General features: G+C 41.1%; 1 protein-coding gene across 2 annotated transcripts in view; it reads right to left on the reverse strand.

Annotated features, from left to right (window-relative positions):
• arhgap21b (Rho GTPase activating protein 21b) overlaps positions 1-21,636 on the reverse strand; it is a 49,654-nt gene that overhangs the window by 9,965 nt on the left and 18,053 nt on the right. For both annotated transcript variants that reach the window (XM_042497085.1, XM_042497086.1), the window contains 13 exons: positions 18,754-18,846; positions 18,217-18,295; positions 18,075-18,129; positions 11,273-12,851; positions 6,444-6,590; positions 5,898-6,000; positions 5,746-5,791; positions 3,989-4,114; positions 3,589-3,888; positions 2,233-2,294; positions 1,961-2,106; positions 1,728-1,870; positions 43-201 (listed from right to left, as the gene is read on the reverse strand). In XM_042497085.1, coding sequence (XP_042353019.1) covers positions 43-201; positions 1,728-1,870; positions 1,961-2,106; positions 2,233-2,294; positions 3,589-3,888; positions 3,989-4,114; positions 5,746-5,791; positions 5,898-6,000; positions 6,444-6,590; positions 11,273-12,851; positions 18,075-18,129; positions 18,217-18,295; positions 18,754-18,846 — 3,038 coding nt within the window. The remainder of the gene's footprint in view (positions 1-42; positions 202-1,727; positions 1,871-1,960; positions 2,107-2,232; positions 2,295-3,588; positions 3,889-3,988; positions 4,115-5,745; positions 5,792-5,897; positions 6,001-6,443; positions 6,591-11,272; positions 12,852-18,074; positions 18,130-18,216; positions 18,296-18,753; positions 18,847-21,636) is intronic.

The following is a 21,636-nucleotide window of genomic DNA, read 5'->3' on the forward strand; positions in this document are numbered from 1 at the left end:
AATCTGTCACTGCTAAAAGCAACTCGACTGTCAGTCACTTACATCTTCCTGGATGTCGATGTCAGTCATGCCTTTGCTGTTGAGCTCCTCCTGCATGCTCGAGATGGCAGCGTTGTTCCCAGGCACTCTGTAGATTCCTGTGTACTCCAGGCCTCTCTCCTCTACCACTTTACAGCACACCTCCACGATCAGAGGAACAAACTGCACAACACACAACAGGAAGACATTAGATATGACAAATTACAGATGTGATGGACGTGCAGTTATGTGTCACACACATCAGTGTCTCCAACATCCAGCTAAAGCGAGCTACCCTCGCAAGAAATAGTGACTGCTTTGGCTGACAGGTTGAGCCAATATCAAAACTTTGTGTAAGGAAGCAACATGTTATAAGCATCATCTGAATGCTAAACTACAGGAGAAAATACATGAATCCAGCGACCACTTTGTCCAGCGACTACTATTAAAATATCATTACAAAGAACAAAATTATATGACCTGTGTGTGTTTATAAAATTCCATAAGTGTTCCATGTTTTCCATGACCGTGGGAACACTGCATAGTGTCTGCTACTGCCTGCTAAGAGTGACTGCAGCAAAAGCTTTGGATTTTGACTATCTGCTTATTAACAGTTTTAAAAAATGCTCCTAAAAAACTGGTGACTTTCACCCAAATGCACCCATAGCTCCACATATTAACTGATGTAAGTGGTTGGCCTTGATAATAAACAGATGAGTATGCATTTTAAACGTATTAGAGGCTTTTACGCTAATACCTACATATTCTGTTTTTGTTTCAACAGCTGCCGTCACTGCAAGCAACCACAACGCATGTGGCTGAGTCATCAGTTAACACTTATTAAACCGAAACGTAACACCAACACAACGAATCTTTAGGATGGTCTTTTCTGTATCAGAGGAGAAAAATGCACATTTTGCTATTTAATTGCCATGACATTATTAGGTAAACTACCTACTTTCCAGCACTTTATGTTTTCATACCAGCAACTACTGCACTCATTCTACAAAACAGATTCTTTTAAATGTCCCCAGGGTGCACTCAGAGCTTGGAAAAAAAACTGATTTCTTTTCTTATGATAGCGATCCAAAATGGATTTCCTTTCTTGAATATTTTAAAGGTCTTTTATGAAATGCCTAGGTGGAATGTGTATGGATCTCACTGGTGTTGCATGTATGCTGCTCTTCTTTCACTATGTTCCCTTGTGTTGTTTTATGTGTCTCATTTGTTTTACTTTTACAAAGTTTATTTTTAAGTGAAACTGGTCATGCTGATTGCGACTCTGTCTTAACCAGGACTCCCTGGAAGAAAAGACCTTATATCTCTATGTGACCTTCCTGGCTTAATAAAGAAGAATGGAAATAAAAATAAAATAATTTCTGGTGTTTGCTCTGTTTGTTATGCCAACCGAATTATTTTGTGGTCATTGCCCTAATAAGAACAACTAACGTCGTACTTCACAATACCACAGACCACCGCAGCCCCTAGATAGTAACATTAACTGACTTATGTTAGCTACATTAACTAAGCAGTGTTAACTTATCTGAAGTCAGTTTTTATCCAAAGTTGAAGTTTGCAACTACTGTTGGATCAACTGAGACCTGAAAAGGTCCTTCCCAATGACATCAAAAGTAACATTACATAGAAAGTAAAAGTAGAAAACTGCACCTCTAAGGACAGCTTCTCACTAAAGAGAGACTGAGACTCACCCTGTTAGTCTGTGCAGGTGGACAGTCATCAAGCCGCACCCCGAACGTGACCCCAGCGGGAGTCTTCTTTTCAAAGGGCTTCCTCATGATCCCTGCAATGCCAATTTTCCAAGCAGCTCTGTCCCGTGGTGGACTGGAGTCATCTGACAAACACAAATATATGCACATAAGTTAGCCATCAGAGATAAAAAAAAATGTCCCTTGAACACGCTGAACACAGCCGGTGTCTTTACCTCTCAGTGCCCGCCGATCCTCTCCTGTTTTGGGCGAATGAGGGCTGTGGATCTTGCCGTCTGTTTTACCTCCTAGGAAAGCTTGTTTGATACTGAGGGACTGGCGGGAGGTTTTGGGGGAGGGTTCAGACCTGCTGCTGGACGTACTGATCAAGACAAATAGCAAAAAATACCCAAATATTAACATAGATTGAAATGCAATTAAAATGGGTAGGTATGTGGTTGAGTGCTATAGTTGAGCCCCAGGGGGCAATGTGGAGTCTCATGTATACCTCATCATGTTGTACTCTTTGATCTTCCGACTGATCAGGTCCTGACTCGTTACAGCAGCATCCTGTAAAGACAGCAGAAATAGATTAAGGGCAGTCATTAAAAAAGTTACACCTTAAAAAAGTTTCTTCTACATTAAATTCAGGTAAAACTAGATTTTTTCAAACAAACATGATGGGCAGGAAGAACTGTTAATTTTTGCACCTTCTTTTACAGAAAAGTTACAAAGCAAAACAAAATGAATGGAGATGCATTCATGAAGACTGTTTGAACATGGACTGTATACATTACAGTTTGGGTTGGAGGTGAGTAAATTCTGAATATTAAACCCCTTCTCAGACCTGCGGGACAGCCAGCAATCCTCTGTGCTTCCCCCTCAACACGTTAGCAGATAGCAAATAATGAACATGTTAAATATGTGCAATTTGAAATCGTCAGGAAGGACTTGTGAGCACATTTTTAAAAAACGCTTTTAACATACCTCATTCAGAAAAATCTGGTAAGTGATCTTAAGAACCATCAAAAAAAAAATCAAGGCTTTGCTGTCGACTGTCAGGAGGAGAAATTGGGCCCAAAATCGGCATAATTCTGCCGTTTCTGATTTAATGTGTGCCTGGCATAACTGACAGCAAACAGGCCAATAACTGTACAAGTGACACCTGTTCGCGTTGAGTCAGCATCTTCTGAACATAAGACATGGCAAAAAGTAAACACATTTAAAAGGCTGCAGTGTGACTGCGATATGATCAGAAAAATATGCATTTTTTCTGCATTACAGATAATATTGTTTTGATCAATGGTAAAAATTAGTCTAAGCTTATGATAGGAGCTTACTAAAGTATCGCTATATGTACACTTAATTCCCCTGACCTTTTCTAAAACATGTCCAATCCAAACTTATCATGTGCTGCTGAATCTTCATCAAAGGTATCAGATATTGTCAGGAAATATAATTTAACAAAATCTTGATGAAATACAGCTGATTGACTCTGAAACTTTCCTCTCAAACCTCAAAAAGTGCTGCTTGTACTTTTTTTTTTAATTGTTCTTCCCAATTAGAACAAGTTTCTAAAGACACATTATTTTAGCTTTTGTTAGGTGATTTATGAATGGAAGCTGTAGTCTTCTGCATTTCACTGGTGCCATCACTGAATTTCATTTAGAATCAGACTTGCCTGATATTTCTGTCAAAACTAAAGTCTGGTGGCTTGTTTTTCCTGTAACTGTAAACAACTGACCACAAGCGCTCTGCCCTGCTGACACTGTACTACATGGACTGATGATGTCCCTGTCCTTTTGGGACTTCTGACAGATGTGTTTATGTTTCTCCAGACCTTCATCCTGTGGCTACAACCCACCTCTTCATCTGGGTTACTGTTTTCCTGAATGACTCTGATCCAAGACAGCATGTCGTCCCTCCCCTCTGCCTGGAACAAATACTCGCAGTCTGAGGTGGTGAGTCGCAGCACATTCTTGCGTCTTGTGTCACTGTAAGAGATGTCAATCAGACAGGCCTTGATGCTGATTCGCAGTGGGTCCTCATCAGATGGGGTCGAAGCATGAGTCAGACCGTCCTTTCTGTCTTTGAAGAGGGTTAGGGTGTGACCTTGTAAAACAGCATACATCGGCTTCCACGATCTCATCCCTCCACCAACACGCTACAGAGACGGAGAGACAAGAGAGACAGAGAAATACTTACACATGGAAACATTTGTGATATATATGGCTGATAATTAAGACATGAGTGTCAAGGCATACCTTATTTTTATCTGTGTTAAGCTGCCTAAAATTGAGCAACCCTTCTTTGGAAGAATCTGCGAAGATGTCTGAACAAGAATCCCTTCGAGATCCAGAATCACCAGAAGATTTATGTCCATCCAGAGCCTGCAAGTGTGAAGTAGTTTTTCTGTCATTTGCTCAGTGTGACATGAAACATGCAGGGAGTGAGAGAGATAGATGACATGCAAAAAAATCTCTAGGGCAAATCAAACTGGGGATGCCACAGTTACACCGTCACCAGGACATCCCAATGCCTAAGACACTTGTCTCTCAAAACACTTCCCAAGGAAGTCAGTGAGGGTAAACTGAAAGAGCATCAAAGCCTGTCTAAAAAGAGCTACTAAATAAAAACTGTGTCAAGAAACACATCACACACCATGTCAATGAAATTAAAGGAGTGTTCTAATTTGTGAGAGCAGCACATTGTATTATAAAAAAAGACATGGGTGCATTAAAGCTGGAGTAAGCAGTTTCATTTTGGCATGGTCAAACCATTGGTGGTTGCAACAAATTAGGATGCACATGCACATCTCAAAGGTGAAAGCCCGATTCAATGGCCAAAAATCTTGCACAGAAAGTTGATATTCCAGCAACAGCAACAACTGCCATCACTGCCAAGCAACCAAAATAAGGAAGACAGACTCATGGTAGAGAGAGTCTGTATCACATGTTGATATCAGTGAAGCATTTAAGAAATGGACAGTGTTGCTAATATTTTAGGGTTTTGCTAACTGGAGATAAAAGTTCACGGCTATGGCTTCAATTTCACATTTACGTAGCTGACGTGAGCTAGAGTCTCGAAGCACAGTGTTTCCTTGACTTCACTCCCAGCCACTACAAACCACCCTGCCTGGAGGAGCAGCTCCAGAGGCCGACCCCCAGTCAGCGGCCACAGCAATCTGAATCCAGCCAGCGTAAACCCCAGCCCTGGGGGACTGTACAGGTGGATCAGCAAACTTTCTGCTGCCATTACACAGGTTAGACCTGGTGCTGGGGAATTTGCACTGGTCGAATTTAAGCCACTAAAAGAAACAAATAGACGTCTGGTCTCCAGAGCTGCTGCCTGATCTCCTGCTGATGAAGCACAGAGGCAGGGAGCAAGGTGGAGGGACCATGGCATGGCTAACTAATCTTATCTCATTTGCAATAAGATAAACAGAGAGAGAGGGAGCGAGAGACAGAGAGCTGCTCAAGGAGTGGCTAAATGAGCTGCAGGCAACACAATGAAATGACAATAAATACGTCAGTACTGTATAAAGTATATGCATAGGCCTGTGGTGGTCTGGTGGAAGGGGCTACAGGAGTAGGGAGTATTATCAAATTCTGACTCTGACATTCCTTTTTTTGTACTTTTCCAGATTTATGCCCTCCCCAGCTTTAAGAATAAGTTATGATTCACCCAAAAGTTACAATGATCTGGTTCTTCAGTCTGTGCTGAAGGTATTTTATCTATAATGTTATTGCAAATACTTCCTCAAATATGCAGAAATCAAATCCTACTTCTCTTTCTCTTCTTAATCAGTTTTATATATATATATATATATATATATATAAATTTTATTTTTTTCTAAATTAAATACTTGGTCTTTTTCTTTGGTACCATTACAGATGGATTTCTGTTTGCACATAGGTTTATAGAGTTATCTAGTCATTCCAAATGCCAGGTAAAAGACAATATCACTAGTTGTATGATGACTTCAGAAAGTATTGCAGTATTGCATCACATAGTTCCTTACCTTCCTCAGGCCCCTGAGACCGGGCATATTCTTACTTGAAGATCTCCTACAGGAGTTAAAAAACAGAGAAATGCAGATTTTAATTTAGAGACTAGGTCAGTCAGATCCATAACCCAATACAATACGAAAAAAATGCAGTAGTATGCACTGACCTCCTGCCCTCGTCCTGATAGTTATCCAGACCCTCATCGTAGGATTTGGACCGCTCCGTTTTGCTGGCTGTATCAGATTCCAGTAAAGCACTTCTCAGCGACTCTATACAGTGATATTTTTTTTAAAGAAAAGGAACTTTGTTGTTTATTGTTTATAAACCAAGTTTTGAGTGTTCATGAGGTCTAAAGAAATGTTAAAAAAACAGTGGAAAAAAAAAAAATCACCATTTGGTGACTCATCTGTATTTACTGAGCATGTGAAGGTGCAAGTGTCCACACTTGCACCTTCACATGCTCAGTAAATATGAGAATTTTCTGAAGAGTATCTAAAAACTGCACCCAAAATTTTAAAAAGTAGAGCTAAAGCAATGTGTCTATTAGTCAAATGAAAGAAAATAAATTAATGACAATTGAGATGAGTTTGTAGCAGATTGTATTTCATGGAAAAATAAAACAAAGTATGATGTGCTGTTCTTTCTAAATGCATTTTATGAAGCCGAGCCCTGACTGACATATCCATCATCCGACCAATCCAATGCCGTTTACCTTGGTCATGTGACAGCTGACGACGAATAGGAGGGCATGGTGAGCCTGGACTGGAGGGACCTGTAGTTATGGATTGTGCAACAGATATCACAGCGGAGGGAGGAATAGGAGCGGCTTCCCGGTCGACACTTGGGCTGGTTGGCTCGTCTATGATGACAATAAAAAAATCAGTGTGGGCACAGAGATGAAAAACGTCATATATTTCTGCTCTATTTTATCACTGGACAAATGCAGGCCCCCTGAATATTAATCTTCAACATCTGTATATCAAAGACAACTTCACTGACTATCATCTGTGGAGTTTAGGAACAATTTAAAAACAATCTTTCTTTGACTCCCATAGCTTACATGCCTCACCACAGCTGAGAGTCTGAACAGATCATCTTCTGACATGTTTCTTGAGGGAAAAGGGAGATCTTAACACTCGAGTACCGCCCACTCCTGGCACTTCAAGCCTGAAACAGCTCAGAGTACAAAGCTGCTCTCTGCAGCCGAGGGGCTTTTGGAGCTAAATTTAAAAGCAACTGTCCTAGTTCCAGCCTGTACCCAACTTTGAAACGGGGCAAAGGAAAAAAGGATGTCACCATCTCCCCAACAAGGTCTGTTAGGCTAACTTTAGTTACGTTTATTAGCATAAAGGAAGTGATGAAAACAAAAGTATGACAACAAATGTAGCACAGACTGTGCAGGAGAGGTAAAAAACTCCAAATGGCTTGTAGTAAAACTTCCCCTCTAGGACTTACAATTAATCGTAATGCTATTGATATTTGTTGTCTTGTTGACATAACACATATACACAAATATCGAGCACAGTCACTAAGGTGCAGGTGTTACTTTCATATTCAACCTAAATATTGGCAGTGATGGACAACTTTTGATAAAGAGAAGACTGATATTTTAAAGTGATAGTCCTTTGGATTTTATGGCATATTGTCCAGCAGTAGACTGAAAACAGGGAAAGAGTCTTGCCATCATACATTCTCATAATTTAGGGGAAACAACTTTTAAGTCTTCCGTGTATATCTACTCTCTAAAATATATGATGACCAATCTCATCTACTATACTGCACATATATCAAAGTCCACAACAAACCCAAAAGACCTGAACTCAAAAACCTGCAGTGAACTTTTGCATACGAGACAAAAATGCAGCAAAAAGAACAGAACAACTCAGGTCTCTTGAGTTTTAAAGCTAACTCTCCTGACAGGCCAGACACCAGGCAGCCTGCTATAACATCCGAAGGGTTCTGCCTCGGGCAGCAAAGTCTGGCTCGGGGGCCAATTGTGGCCCTCAGACCGATTTTAAATAGCCCTTAGCCTGTCATTCAAAATGTACTTTATGATTAACACTGGTTAATCAAGCAAGATCACTGCATTTTTTCCCTTTTACCTCACAATGGCAAGCCAATCATACAGTTTGGAGACATGCACCCAGTAGGAACTACATAAGTGAAACTAACTTGTTTTCATAAACAGATGGTGAAGAAGCAAAATAACAGTTACCTAACACCAGACAATTCCTGCAACGCAGCAGACATGGCCATGGCAAGAAAGCACAAAGTCGACTGCGAGGGCCGCTTTCAGGAGTGGTGGGATGTTGTACACTTTTTCACTTAGAGATAAATCCATCGCATATGATGCAAGAAGTGCCTGGTCCAGGTATTTTCCCATTATTTAATCTGGCAAGCTTTTTCTTTTAAGATTACTCTTTGGGAGCATCTTTGTCCTTTATTAAATAGGACAGCTAATGCGTGAAAGGAGAAAAGAACGAACTCATGACATGCAGCAAAGGGACGAGGGTGGAATCAAACTTGCCGCCGCTGTGACAAGGACGTAAGCTTTGTTCATTTGGTGCCCTCTCTACCAGGCTAGCTAGCTGGCCTTGGGTTGGGTACTGAACTCTCTATATTTAAGGTACTGACCAAATAGCATCTGTTGTACTGAGTACCAATTAACATTCAATAAATCAGTGCCAAATGTTGGTACTTAAGAGCCCATCTGGGTGAGAAAGCTGGGTTCAGACAGAAGGCAAAAGCACCACAAAGTGCCCCAAAGCTGGTAAGCTTTCTTCCTAAAGAACTGAGATCTATTTTATTTTAGAACTAGCCTAGTATCACTGCTGTTTGTGATTATGTTTTTTAAATTACATGCTTATTTCATATATTTGTCAGTTGTGTCTAAAAAGACAGTGAGCGAGACAAGCAAACACACACACACAGACACAAACAAGCTGACAGGCAAATGTAGATCTATGTGTGATTAGAATAGAGCTGAGGAGCAGAATCGGTTGTTGACTGCAGCTGATTCAAAAAACACATTTTTGTTGTTACAGAGAGGGTGAAAAAAGTACTGCTGGTTACCGTTGCCAAATTCAAGGTATCAGCACCGGTATCAGTTTAAATGTGAAGCGTATCCAACTCTAGCTCTGTCCAGCGGCCAAAACTGTTCATCAACAACATCATGACGCGTTTTCATCCAAAAAAAAACTCTCACACACACAGTTACAAAAAGTGTATCCAAAATTAGACTGCATAGCCATAAATTAATTTATATTAACATGAAGGACCAAAGTGACCAGAGTGAGCCATACCAGCAACTGGCATTTCAACTTCAAAAACAAAATATATGACCTGACTGGGCTATTGGACCAAATTACCTCACACGACTAAGGCCTGGACCAGTGGGCTTTCAAACACGGCATTGATGGCGGCCTCACAGCTCACACAATCAGGGCACTGTTCTCCTGTGCCGGGGCACCAGGCCCAGAATGGTGGTGTTGCAGCATCATCACTGTCACTGCCTGCCTTGTCTGCACCTGCACCTGGCCTGTCAGGACTCCTTATCAACCAACATTACATGGACCGCTGAAGGACCAACACTGTTGGGAAGCCACAAGTTTTTTCTGAAGACATTCATCCAGCCCAGCCCATCTGAAGATAGCGAACAAAAAATTTACAAAACGACTCTTCGTATAATGCTGCACAATTCAACTGCACCAAAAACTGCAGCCTAGCCTCAAAGCCTAGTGTGTAGGACTTTGTTGTATATAGCTGTGAGTTTGGAGAACTGAAACCTCCCCCATGTGATAAGCGTGTAGGAGAACTATGGTGGCCAACGTGAAAATGCTAAAATTGGAAATCGCGAATGGCTCTATCTAGAGCCTGTATTTTTTATTTTCTGGGAAACTGTAGAACAACATGAAAGCATCCGAGGAAGAGAACCAACTCTGTATGCAGATAAAACCATCCATACAAAGGTAACGAAAATACAACAATTCATATTTTAAGGTGATGGTAAACCAATGAAAACGTGGTTATGAATAAGGGATGTCAGTTTTGGTGAAATTTATTCACTACTGGTAACTAACCCGTTATTTTTTAAGGAAAAAAAGATGTAAAATTAAAGAGGCCTTTGCTTACAGTCTGATGATCCATTGACTCAGTGAGCTTTAGTACCTCATTTCAACGCGCTATTTATTTAAAGGAGGTGAAATTTTAATGTTTTCTGATGTAAACTTCTAACTTTTTTGTTGGCTTTGCTGACAGACAGCTGGCCATCCACATACACATGTGGAAACATGCCCACTACCCAATCTTTAACCTATTTCCTCCATACAGTATGCCTGTAAAGTACAAAATGTTTCCTTTATGTTCCTCAGAAACATAAGCAGATCAGCCGTCAGAGACAATATACTAAGATTAAAACCACCGAGGGTATACTGACTTGGGTCTTTTAATTTAAAAGCAAATCTGTCTAAAGTTTCTTTTCACTCTGAGGATTTCTGAGGAAACCAGTCTAATTATACAGAAGTAACACAAAGAACTAACAAATACAGCAAAAATTAACTGTAAATAACAGGAGATCCATTCTCACAGAGTCCTTACTTTCCCATTTTAGTACATTATGTGGTATCACATTAACAATGGCACACAGACAGATGGATAGACAGACAACCAAACATACATAATACATATAATATATGAGGGCAGATGGAACGAGACAAACAGAGAGAAACTAAACTAAGACCTTTTCAGTCCGAAAGAAGATTTAAAAAAGGTCCTCCATCTGCGCACTCAGTCTCGCCTGAAGCAATGTAACTTTAGCTATGTTCTCATCAAGGCACACCAATAGACATGCTGAGAGTTTCTATCACGTATGTATTTTTTCTCGCTACTGAACTGATTAAGACAGATTATTTGAAACAAGACTGAAAAAACTGAAAATTTCAGCTGTAAAATTCAGATTAGATTCAGAGATGTGAGATGTGACCTAATACAAAGCAGCGAATAACAAAACACGCTAATAACCCAACTTAAAACATTTCTGGTGTGTGCTTTTCAGAGCACTGATGATGAAAACTAATCACTGGCAGATGCATTATGGGACTACTGAACCACAGTGCAATCCATCCTGAAGAGAGACTATCCAAGAAAACAATATATTGAGAGGAGAAATTCAATATATTCCAAAAGGCTTAAGCCATTCTTCACTCCGCCCCAGTTAAGCCGAATATCCCACAAAACCTCTCTGAATGCCACAAAACCTGATTAATAACATCTTACCATGAAGATTAATTTATTTGTGAACATCTCCCCAGTGCTGTATAGGCTACACACACACCAATACCATGCTGAAATCAAATTATCATAAAAACCACAGTGGTGAATGGGCTCTGCAGTCATTTTTCCATCCATTTATTTTCTATTAGCATCTACAGCAGAAGTCCTTTAACTACCTACAGTATGTCTGCCTCATGTAACTTACTACTGCCTGCTGCCGTTGCTATGACAACACTGGGTGGCAAAGCTTACAACTGATTATTCACTTACCAATGAATGGAATGGAGTCCAGAGACTCATCCAGGTTGCTGGAGCAGGAGGTGTGACACTGTTCCCCAAGGCGGCGTATGCGTATCTCTCGACGTGCATCGTTGGGAAGCCAGCATGCTGCCACATCTGCCGTGGAATCTGGTCCGTCATCATTTACCGCCAGGATGTAGGATGGTTGCCGCAGAGGGCTGGGGTTCTTTCCAGATGGGGGCTTCTCCCTTAGAATGACCCCAGACTCTGAGAGGCTTCGCCCGTTCACCTGACTCGGCGAGTCTGGCTGGGGCGGTTTGAGGATGCTGGACTTCGGAGGCATCTGTTTTGGGGTGGAGCATGATGAAGACCTTTGTGCGACCACTGCAGTGTCTCGGCCTGCCTCAATAGTCTGCATGGTTTCAGCCCGGACCCTGCTCTGACCTTGTTGGGTTGTGTGGGCTGCATGGTTTCCTTTGACAGCAACTCTTTGGTCAACGAGAGGATGTTCAGCACTTGTGCTCTTTCCGAAATGTGAGTGTCTGTCTAAGAGCATGGGTGAGGAGCGGCTCTGAAGAGAATCTGGTCCTTTAGAGTAAAGAGAAGGGTTAGGTGGCCCCCTCATGCCACCGCTGTATCCAGCAGAAGGCCTGTAGAGCATGGCCTGTCTAGGGACAGACTGTCTGCTGGGCCTCGTACCTTGGTCTGCCCTCCCGTACCCTCCTCTCCTCTCAGTGGGCCGAGCCAGCTCTACAGGGTCAACATAGTCTGTTGAGTGTGCCCGGGCTTTGTGCATTAGGCCATCTTGCGACGCACTTCGAGGAGGCCAGTTCCTGGTGTGGCCCATTCTCTCTGCACTGGTCATGCGGTCCTGCGAAACACTGCGTGGGGCAATTTTAAACTGGGGTGGAGGTCCTTGGTATGACCGTTCATGGGAAGTACTCCTCCGTCGTAGCCCCTTAGGGGCCCAGTCTCCCCGGGGAATGTGATGTGGAGTACCAAAGGTGGTCTGATTGGAACCTCGTAAATTGTCCAGCCTCTCCTGGATAGTCCGGCTACCGTGGGAATGGATTCCTTTGTTGTCAATGTACTCCCTGTACGTCTGGTAAGTACGCCAATCAATGTTTTGATTGTTGCCTGGGTAGTGAGGTGCCTGACTGCCATATGGAACCATTCCTGGACCACTGGGATAGACGTCAGCCTTTCGAGGGTGAGGATACTGGGCCAGGGATCCAGGCCTCCCCCTGACAAAGACAGGGTCCACGTAATCTATCCTATGTGCTGGACCCATGCGCCCCAATTGGGCTGCATCGGGAGGAACCACCACAGTCCTCACGCTGTCGTTGCGCATGCACACTGCCATCTGGCTTTTTGGATATGACTGAGGAGGAGGAGGAGACGGGGGCACTGTGATCTCCTTGCGGTACCCATGATCAGGAGGCCCTGAGGCTGGCCCTCGGCAGACCTGCCCTGCGGAGTCTGTCGCCTGGGCCATGCCCGTAGGCTTACAGTCTACTCGGGGGTAGCATACTGGGGGCGGATCTGGAATGTGACAGGCATTTCCACTGTAGCTGCTGCGGCCACGGAGGTAGGCATCCTGGGAGTAGGCCTAAAGACAGAGCAAAGCAGTGTTACAATACATATAGTACAAGCTGCATTTGCAACTGTGTGTAATATTCAACAGTGTGCTACGATACTTGCAGAGAAGTCAAGTGTGATAATACAAATGCTACTGGATGCATGTGTGTGGGCAGTGCATGTTGCAGTATGAGAGAGCGGAGGCGTTAGCAGTTCAGGGGTGTCAGTGGTCTTCATCTGCTCCTTATTTAGAGTTCTCATGGTAATGTTCACTGCTCCGGATGATAGTCTAAATTGTTTTTCACTAAGAGAGAAAGATGGTGCTTTTTATGATACCGCAGTCTTTCGCTTGTATTTCTGCTTGTGTTCTCCAGATTACAATCTTACTGTGATTTTCATTATGAAGAAAAAAGAATTCAGAATTGTGTCTATTTGAACTGAATCCAATGTTTAGTCTGTGCTGTGACATTTTTAGCAAAGATTGTGTAACGATCATTACAGTTTGATAAGGAAACCAAGCAGCTAACACTCGACATATTTTAACAAACATAATAACATAAAAATCAACAGTGAAAAATGACAGATGATGACAGGTAGCCAGTGTCTTCATTTTCCCACCTCAGACTAACGGACTGTAACCCCAGACAGAGAGGAAGTCGCCCATCCCTCATAGGAAAGTGCTATATTTAGCCTGCCTGATTATCGTCCAAGGTTTGACAGCCTACACTATTTCACGGCAGATACTAATAAATTAATTTTCAATAAATACACAAGTAAAGCTAAAGCTTTCTACAGGCTTGTTTGCCTTACTCCCAGCTACTCGTAACATACTGCACACACAATAACCAACAAGATGTGTAAAGGTATGAGGACTTTGATCCTGCTACCTGGTATCTAGTCTTACATAAAGCTGTGTGTGCCACAGCAATCAGTGCCACCCTCTGATCCTCCCTTTGTAAGCATGAGTCTGCAACAGAGTTCAGAGGTCACTGGCCTTTATCACACTAATGACATCTGGCATAGAGGATGAAGACGGGGCGAGGCTTGGCTGAGATGCCAGTTGGATGAAACTCGAGTGCTCAATCTAACAGGTACTGCAGGCACAGTGCATCGGCCATTTCTACGGTCTACACATCTGAATCACCAGCACAGCCTGACCATTAACCACTCAAACACGGCAACTGAACAGCAATAACGTAAAATGTGAAGACCACATCCTGTAATGACGATGCTGACATGCATGACATATGCAAAACGAGACAGCAAGCATAACATGTCAACGTCAAGTGGGTGCCCAGTCTGCTGTTTGCTTACCAGATTAGTAGTTTCCAGAGAAAAAGGCTGCCGTTACAGCATGTGAAAACGAGAGTGTCAAGAAATCAAGGGAGGTAGGATGGAAGAGAAAAAGATGCAAGCAGAGCAAAATGCACATATTATAAAAAACAGCCACAGCAATGACTGGGCTTGACATGCTAAAAATATACTAGAGCTGCAGCAGCACTACAGAGGGATGAAGAAGCAGAGATGGAGCAGGGGTTGCCACGTTACGACCTGCCTGTGCCAGTCTGTCCTGGGTGAGGCGGCAGGAGCAGAAGCTTGCCTCTCATGCTGCTGTTAGGTCTCCATGGTTCTATCCATCTTCAGCCAGAATATTACGCTAACTGAACAAGGTGCCTCCAGTCTCTCTCTCCCTCCCTCTCTCTGCTTTTGCTCACATGACAGAAGCAGCAGCTGCTGATTATACATTCAGCTGTGATGGTACAGCTCCCTCCTCCCACTCCTTCCTCCTCTCTCCCTTTCCCTTAGCATCAACCTGTTCCAAACACAGGGCAGTCAGCTGATTTTATCTACTGGTTTCAGCTCATCATTCATGCTTTCCCCTCAGTTTTTTCCCTGCACTGCATTTCCTCTGCTTTCCTGGCGATCAGTTCCCTCCCTTTTCTGCACCCTGAATGTACACTCTCTCTGTCTTTTTGCTAAGCAACTGCTGCCTGTCTCCAAGCAGTAAGTGTGTGCTGCCTCCTACAGTGTAATGTCATCCTGCTAGCGTCTCAGATAATCCTCTTGTTCTTATGGACAGCCCTCATCAGTTTTCCTGCCTACGTTATTAGATTTTTTTTTTTTTTTTTTTTTTTGCATGGCTGCTGGCCATTTATGATGCAATACTGTGGCCAGTGTTTTCACAACACACGTGTAAGATACAGTCGTCTGTATAAATGGGCAGAGAGGAAAAAATGGCAAGAGAGAAGGAGGACCGAACAGGGAGGAGGGGAGGAGTAACAGTCAATTGGAAAAGATCAGAAAGGAAAAGATATGACCAATAATAGATACAAGAAGAGGGTTAGGTAGATGTGAGCAATGTTTTACTTTTCTGTGACACAACATTTCGTTTTAGTTGACTCAATGATGATAGTGTTAAATTTAAATAATATATAGCATTGATAGCACATTTTAAGTATTTCAAATGAGTTTCAGCTGGGTTTGGTGCTTAAAGAGAGATGACTGGTTGTAACAACACCACACATTGACATCGCAATACTGAATACCATTTTTACAAATGATTTATTGACCTTTACCTATCAAGTTATTTATGAGTATTCAATCTGGATATAGAGGGTCCACAAGGGAAAATTCCAGCTAAAGCTAACATCCATCCTCTTCTGTTATATAATTCATTAACAGGCTGTCAGATAACAATAGGCCCTTGGGAGAAGATTCAATAGCATCCTGACAAAGCACTTAATGTTATTTGCTATAGATATTGAATACATGAGTGCACCTTCGCTTTACCCTGAATGTGCAGGATGCACAGTTGCTGCTGCTAACAGCTGCCTGCAGCATGCATAAAAGGTTAATGATGAGATATAAAGTGCACACAGGTATGAAGGCTTATCTCTGTGCAGGAAATATGAGGGACATGCAAACCAAATCTGAAATTATAATTTTCTTTCTCATAATCTCATTATAAAGACATTACCTTTTATTCTACTTGGGATTAAAGTTATCTTAAGAAAGCCAAAGATTTGAATACTCATTTTCAGAGATGATAATTTCCTTTTGTAATGGGACAACTGGCTTAATATAACGCTAACTATATAAAAATTAAAAAAAAAAAAAACATTCGGGTGACTTCACTACACTTAACATTCGACTAAAAAAATGTTAGCGTAGCCTAACTAGACAGGCAACATTTGTGTGTGCACCACACAATGTTCTCTCCACTCCAATTTAAAACTGCCTGCTGAAAATATCAAGCTAATATTTAAGGAGTTCCCACCACCGCAGAATGATACTGGGAACAATGAACTAACTAAAAGCACATGTGAAGGCACCTTATAATGTTGGCGGGACTCGTGCTTTTTGACCATTTGCTTTAATTTGGCATTCTCTACGACGTACAATATATGTAAACGTGGTCAAATGTTTGCAGCGATAAACACTCTTGTGTAAGTAATTAGTCTGACACGTCTGCACCTGCAGTGGGTGTCTGAACGCTATGGGGAGACAGAGTCGCCTGCCAATCTGTTTTGTCTTATTCCGCTTATCGAAACATTCGGGTGATGCCTTCGTAAATAAAATCTCAGCAGCCACCCTGAGTGCTCTACCTCAAAATATAATAGGAGCTTAATAGGCTGTACCTGCAGTGGTCGACGTGGCAGTGGGTTATTTTTTAGAAATTAAGTCACTAAATGGTCTGAAAAAGTCGTTAAATCTAAAGAGAAAGATGCCAGTTTGGCAACACTGAAAGCACTGCTGTAAGGGAAAGGGGTGTGCTGGATTTATAAAAAAAAAGAGAAGAAAAAACAAAGATAAAACAAGAGCACCATCACAAAATCGTTTTCATTAAACGAGCATTCCTCAAGTAATGTAGCCTTTAATTTATATTATATACAAATTGTCATCTCCTGCACAGAAGACTCGACTTTAGTTCTCTTTTTGATATCCTTTAGCTCTGAGGAACACAAACATTTATGATACTTACACATTTTGTTCAGCAAGATAATCATCACTAATGAACACCACTTTGTTTTAAAGCTTAAATGCAATTGCCAGAAGTAAAAAGCTATTGCTAGGCTAAAACGAACTACATTGCGGTTGCAAGACTTCAACATCGTCACCGCAACGAGGCTGTAAAGTCGTGTTCAGAGTGGTGCGATGATGTTCTGTGGTCTCATTTAGCCATTTATTTTTTAGACACATAAAAGCTTCATAGTTCGTAAATGGGATGTTTACTGACAAGTTTTATATCGTAGACCAAAACATGAAAGTCTCCACCGACCTTATTTCAGGCAGCTATTTCAGGATTCTTTCCTGGGGTACTCTATTAGCTTCCACCTAAAATGCTTACTCTCTAAGATTTTTTTTCTGATGAATAATAATCTTAGTTTAATAATTTAACATACTTTATTTTATGTGCACATCTTCAGCTATTTATGAATGTTGTGGGTGTTGAGTGTCATTTGCACTTCTCTTAAATTATGTACTCTGATGTCTTACACACAGCAACTCTATTAGCCAACTGCTTCCTTTAAAGCAGTCATACATATTATAGTCATAATGGAAAGAGCATGTCACTACTGGGTCACCCTATGATTACACAAAACATTAGTTACAAGAAAAAATATATTTCTATTATTTCAGATGCAAGTTGTCTGTAAATATACCTCATTTAATTCTGATGCTTCTTTTAATAGTAGTAAAGGTGCCACAAATAAACCACTGAGGCTGTCACATGTAGCTCAGTATGAGTGGCAGAGATCCATATTGTCTAAGTATGCTGACTGATGAGCACAAAAACTTTTCTACAACTCAGCTGTTCGATGTTAGTCTATTCTATGTAAAAAAAATCAGACTGAAGAATACACCCTTACCTTTAAGCCTTAAACAAATCAAAATCAGTAAGCATGTAGGTGTGTATTATACTCTGTGATAATATGTCGGTATATTATACTATGTATTTCAGAGAACGCTTGCACCACCAATTCAATTAGGCCATTTCGACAGTAGTTTCTGCAGCAGTTTGAGGACAGAAAGGCCGCTCTGGCCTGATTAAGAGGCCTAGATAGAAACTCTGATGGGATGTGCAGGCTGCCTGCATCTCATGACTACTGTCCCAACACGAACTTCCTAAACTAGAGCAGCTCTGTGAGATCAGGTAAAATGTAAAAATATTGTGGACCTGGACAAACAGTGAGCAAGAATGTTAGACATATGAAGTGAAACCCCATTTAGAAAACAGGACTGAGAAACTTACCAGTTGCAGTATATCCTCATCTTTTGGCATCACACAAAGTTCAAGAAAGTCACCACTGTTGGGGAAAAAAAATGAGATTTTCTAACACGGAAAATACAAAGGCTGACAGGAATCATCAAAACTAATTCATAAAAAACCTCACCTGTCTTGGATCAAGGATATAACCTCACAATAGGCTTTCCCGATGATGCTTGCTCCATTCACCTTTACTATTCGATCACCTGAAAGGGGTTAGAAAAACAGCAGCAATGACATTAGTAACAGAGAGGAGCAGTAAGACTGTAGGCAGACAAAATCAGTCATCTCTTATTAAGGATTACAGTAAGTATGCTGAAGTTTCTCTGTATCCACTAAAACATAAAATCACTGGTGTGTCTATCCAATAAAGGAGCACAAAAAGCATTTTCCCAAAACTATATGGCCTGGCTGATGTTTCGCTTCACAGCAGGAACACTGTCAGACCACTTCTGAAAACTGCACTTGTGGCAGTTTTTTCCGTTTTGCTTGCAACACTCTACAACGTCAGTGCATCAGCTTAGGGGAAGTTTTCTGTATGACATCAGTTACAGGATAATGCCTAGGTTCTTGTAATAGCATGCCTTCTGAGTAGTTAGATAACCAATCAATTTCTTTAAAAAAATCTATTAATTAAGGAGACTGATTGATGATTGGTTATTACCTGTGCAAAGACCAGCTCCATGAGCAGGGCCACCTTCCTTGACTTGCTTCACGAAGATGGTGTCCATGGGCTCTAACCTATTCCGCTGTCTCCCTGATGAAAAGAAAGAGGGCAGTATACATTCAAAAACAAGTGTGTAATGCAAACACATGAAAGTATACACATTGTAAATAAAATGTCAACATGATGAAGGTTGCACATGCAAACAGCAGCACAGAGTATTATTTTAAATGTGTCTACATTTGGGGTTTTACGCTACAAAGGAAGCAAGGAAGTAAAACTCCAAAAACGAACTACTTCATATTCTGGTAAAAGAAGTATATACTTAAAACTGAACCTAAAATGTGAAAAATATCTAGAAAGCCTACCAACAAGAGCCTGACTGAGCAGTAAATTGTTGCATGACATTTAGGTGAGAAGAGAGAACGGTTGTGTATGAGAATGAGAGAGAAACTGGGAGGTTTGTCACGAGATCTGGAGACATGTGAATCACCACGATGACAGCCCAGTGCTTGCCCAGATTACAACAGTTTTGAATAGACATGATCATTAATTGGTTCAGAAAAGAAAAAAAATCTCAATAGGGGGAAATGGTGTGATTTTAGGGAGTGGATAAAAGCAGCTAAAGAGAGGAAACCTGTTTGCTCATGCTGCTCCTGTCTCCTAGCAGCTGCATGGCTGGAGAAAAAAGGAAGGAAAGAAAGGAAAGAAAGAGGGGGTGAGAGAAAGAGAGAAGGTAGAGTGACAGTGTGCTCAGCTGCAAAAACTCCCACTCTTTCCTTATAAACGGAGAAATAGCCAGAAGAGCCAAAGAGCGGCTAAAATCCTTCACCAGTAGTTAACATTCTGATGGTGAGTCAGCCCACGATGGCTCACAAACTACAATGGATGGGAAGGCCAGCGAAAAAACAGGCGGGATAGTTGATAAAAATGTACTGAAAGTCATTTTAAAAAATCCTGACATGATCAAAGGATGAACAAATAAACATATTTAGTGTCAAACACACGTTTATAACAACATGACTTTTGACTTTGTGACAGACACAATATTTCCAGCTACTTCTTAATGTTTTGAGTTTAAGTCACTGGAAAAAGGAAAACGAGTAATCATGCGCCTTCATCTTCCTCAGCGGTTAAATCATCAATAATAATCAGAATTAATCTGTGAACCTCTGAAAACCTCACAAACACAGACACACTTGTGCCTCCATTTTTCTCTCTTCCACACACGAGATTACTCATGCAGAATCACATCCTGGGGATTCACATTATGTAATACTGCAACAGGAGTCCCATACAACTACAGCTGCAAGACATGCACCCTCTGGTGGTATACTAAAGAACTGCATCACTTTCTCCACAATGGAGCTGTTCATATATACATGCATGAGCTACCATAAATATTTAAAAGTCTAGTGGAATCAACTCTGCCTTTTGTACCTTGAAGAACAAAACGTAATACGGACAGCCCATGATTGATTCTTCAACATTTACTCTACAAACAGTAACTGTACAATGTGTACCCAGTACACAGTGTCTTTGCTCTACAACACAGCTCGGGGCAATAAAAACACCTTGATTCTTTACTCTCTGAAGCACCACCCAACCATAGATATCATACATAAGCACGACCTAATTAGTGCTTCTGGCAAATAAAGGAAATGCCTTTTGTTTTCTATAATACCCAAAGGCAGATTGAATCAACATTTCATCTTGAGACAATAAATGTTGAGTGTTTCTTCACACCCAGAAAGAACCCTGTCCGAGCAAATAAAAACACTACCAGGTTTCATTTGCACTATTTTAATCAGCTGGTGACTAGAGAAAGAGAGAAAAAATTAATATGCCTCAAGTGCCTACAGTTGGCTCTAATTAATGTTCATTTACTGAAAAGCTATTGAGGAGTATTTAAAAATATATATTGCAGAATGATATGTGAGTAAATATTAAACTTAAATAAGCAAACACTCAACAAATACCTCATAACATTAGCCTGACGTTTCAAAATGAACACTAACAACAATGTCTGTACACACTGAGCACTTGCAGCAAAACACAGACTTCATGACAGCTATGATTTAGGTAAAAGGCAACCTTTCTCGATGTGAAAGAGTCAAGAGTTGACAAGAGAACATTAGATCACAAGTGCACCCAAACTTGACCCCAGAGTTGTGACAGAGGAGCTTTGTCTTGAGAAGCAGTAGACTCTAATACAATAAGGGAATTGATGTTGCTGCAGCGCTTTACAGCGACACACTCATAACTCTGATGCAATGTTTTTATTCATAAATCAATGTTTTGGCACATATTGCCTTCTTCAGAATAAAACCACGCTTCATATGAATGACCACTTGTATCAAAGGGCGATCAACATAATGATGCCATTAGTCCTTCCAGCAAAACAATAGTAAAAGCAAGAGGTCTAAATTTTGACCCCATGGCTTAGATTGTAAAATACAAATAGAGCTGCTTTCAGTTTTGTGGATACAAGAATTTTTCTGCACACAAAGGTCTGATATCAAATGTGATAGTAATGTTTGGCCATTAACAACCCCAAAAGAAGTAGGTCTGATTTTAAAACCTACATTGCTGGTGTCTTCACAAATGTGCTTTAATGTTAGGCAACTTATAAGATTGATTTAAGACAGCAAGTCTCTTTTTGCTATTGTATAAATAAGGGGTCTTCAACGTTTTTTCGAGCCAGGGACCCCTTAGCTGAGAGGGACGGAGCCGAGACACCCCCCACTACATATATTGCATAAAATTGAGCCGCATATTAAACTAAGACAATAATAAAATGAAATAATAATTATTGGTAGATTCATATACATCAATTTGTTAAAGTTATATCGTCAATGTTGTGTACTGTTAATGAAATAGGGT

Source organism: Plectropomus leopardus, chromosome 12 (assembly GCF_008729295.1).
Source record: "Plectropomus leopardus isolate mb chromosome 12, YSFRI_Pleo_2.0, whole genome shotgun sequence".
Taxonomy (NCBI): domain Eukaryota; kingdom Metazoa; phylum Chordata; class Actinopteri; order Perciformes; family Serranidae; genus Plectropomus; species Plectropomus leopardus.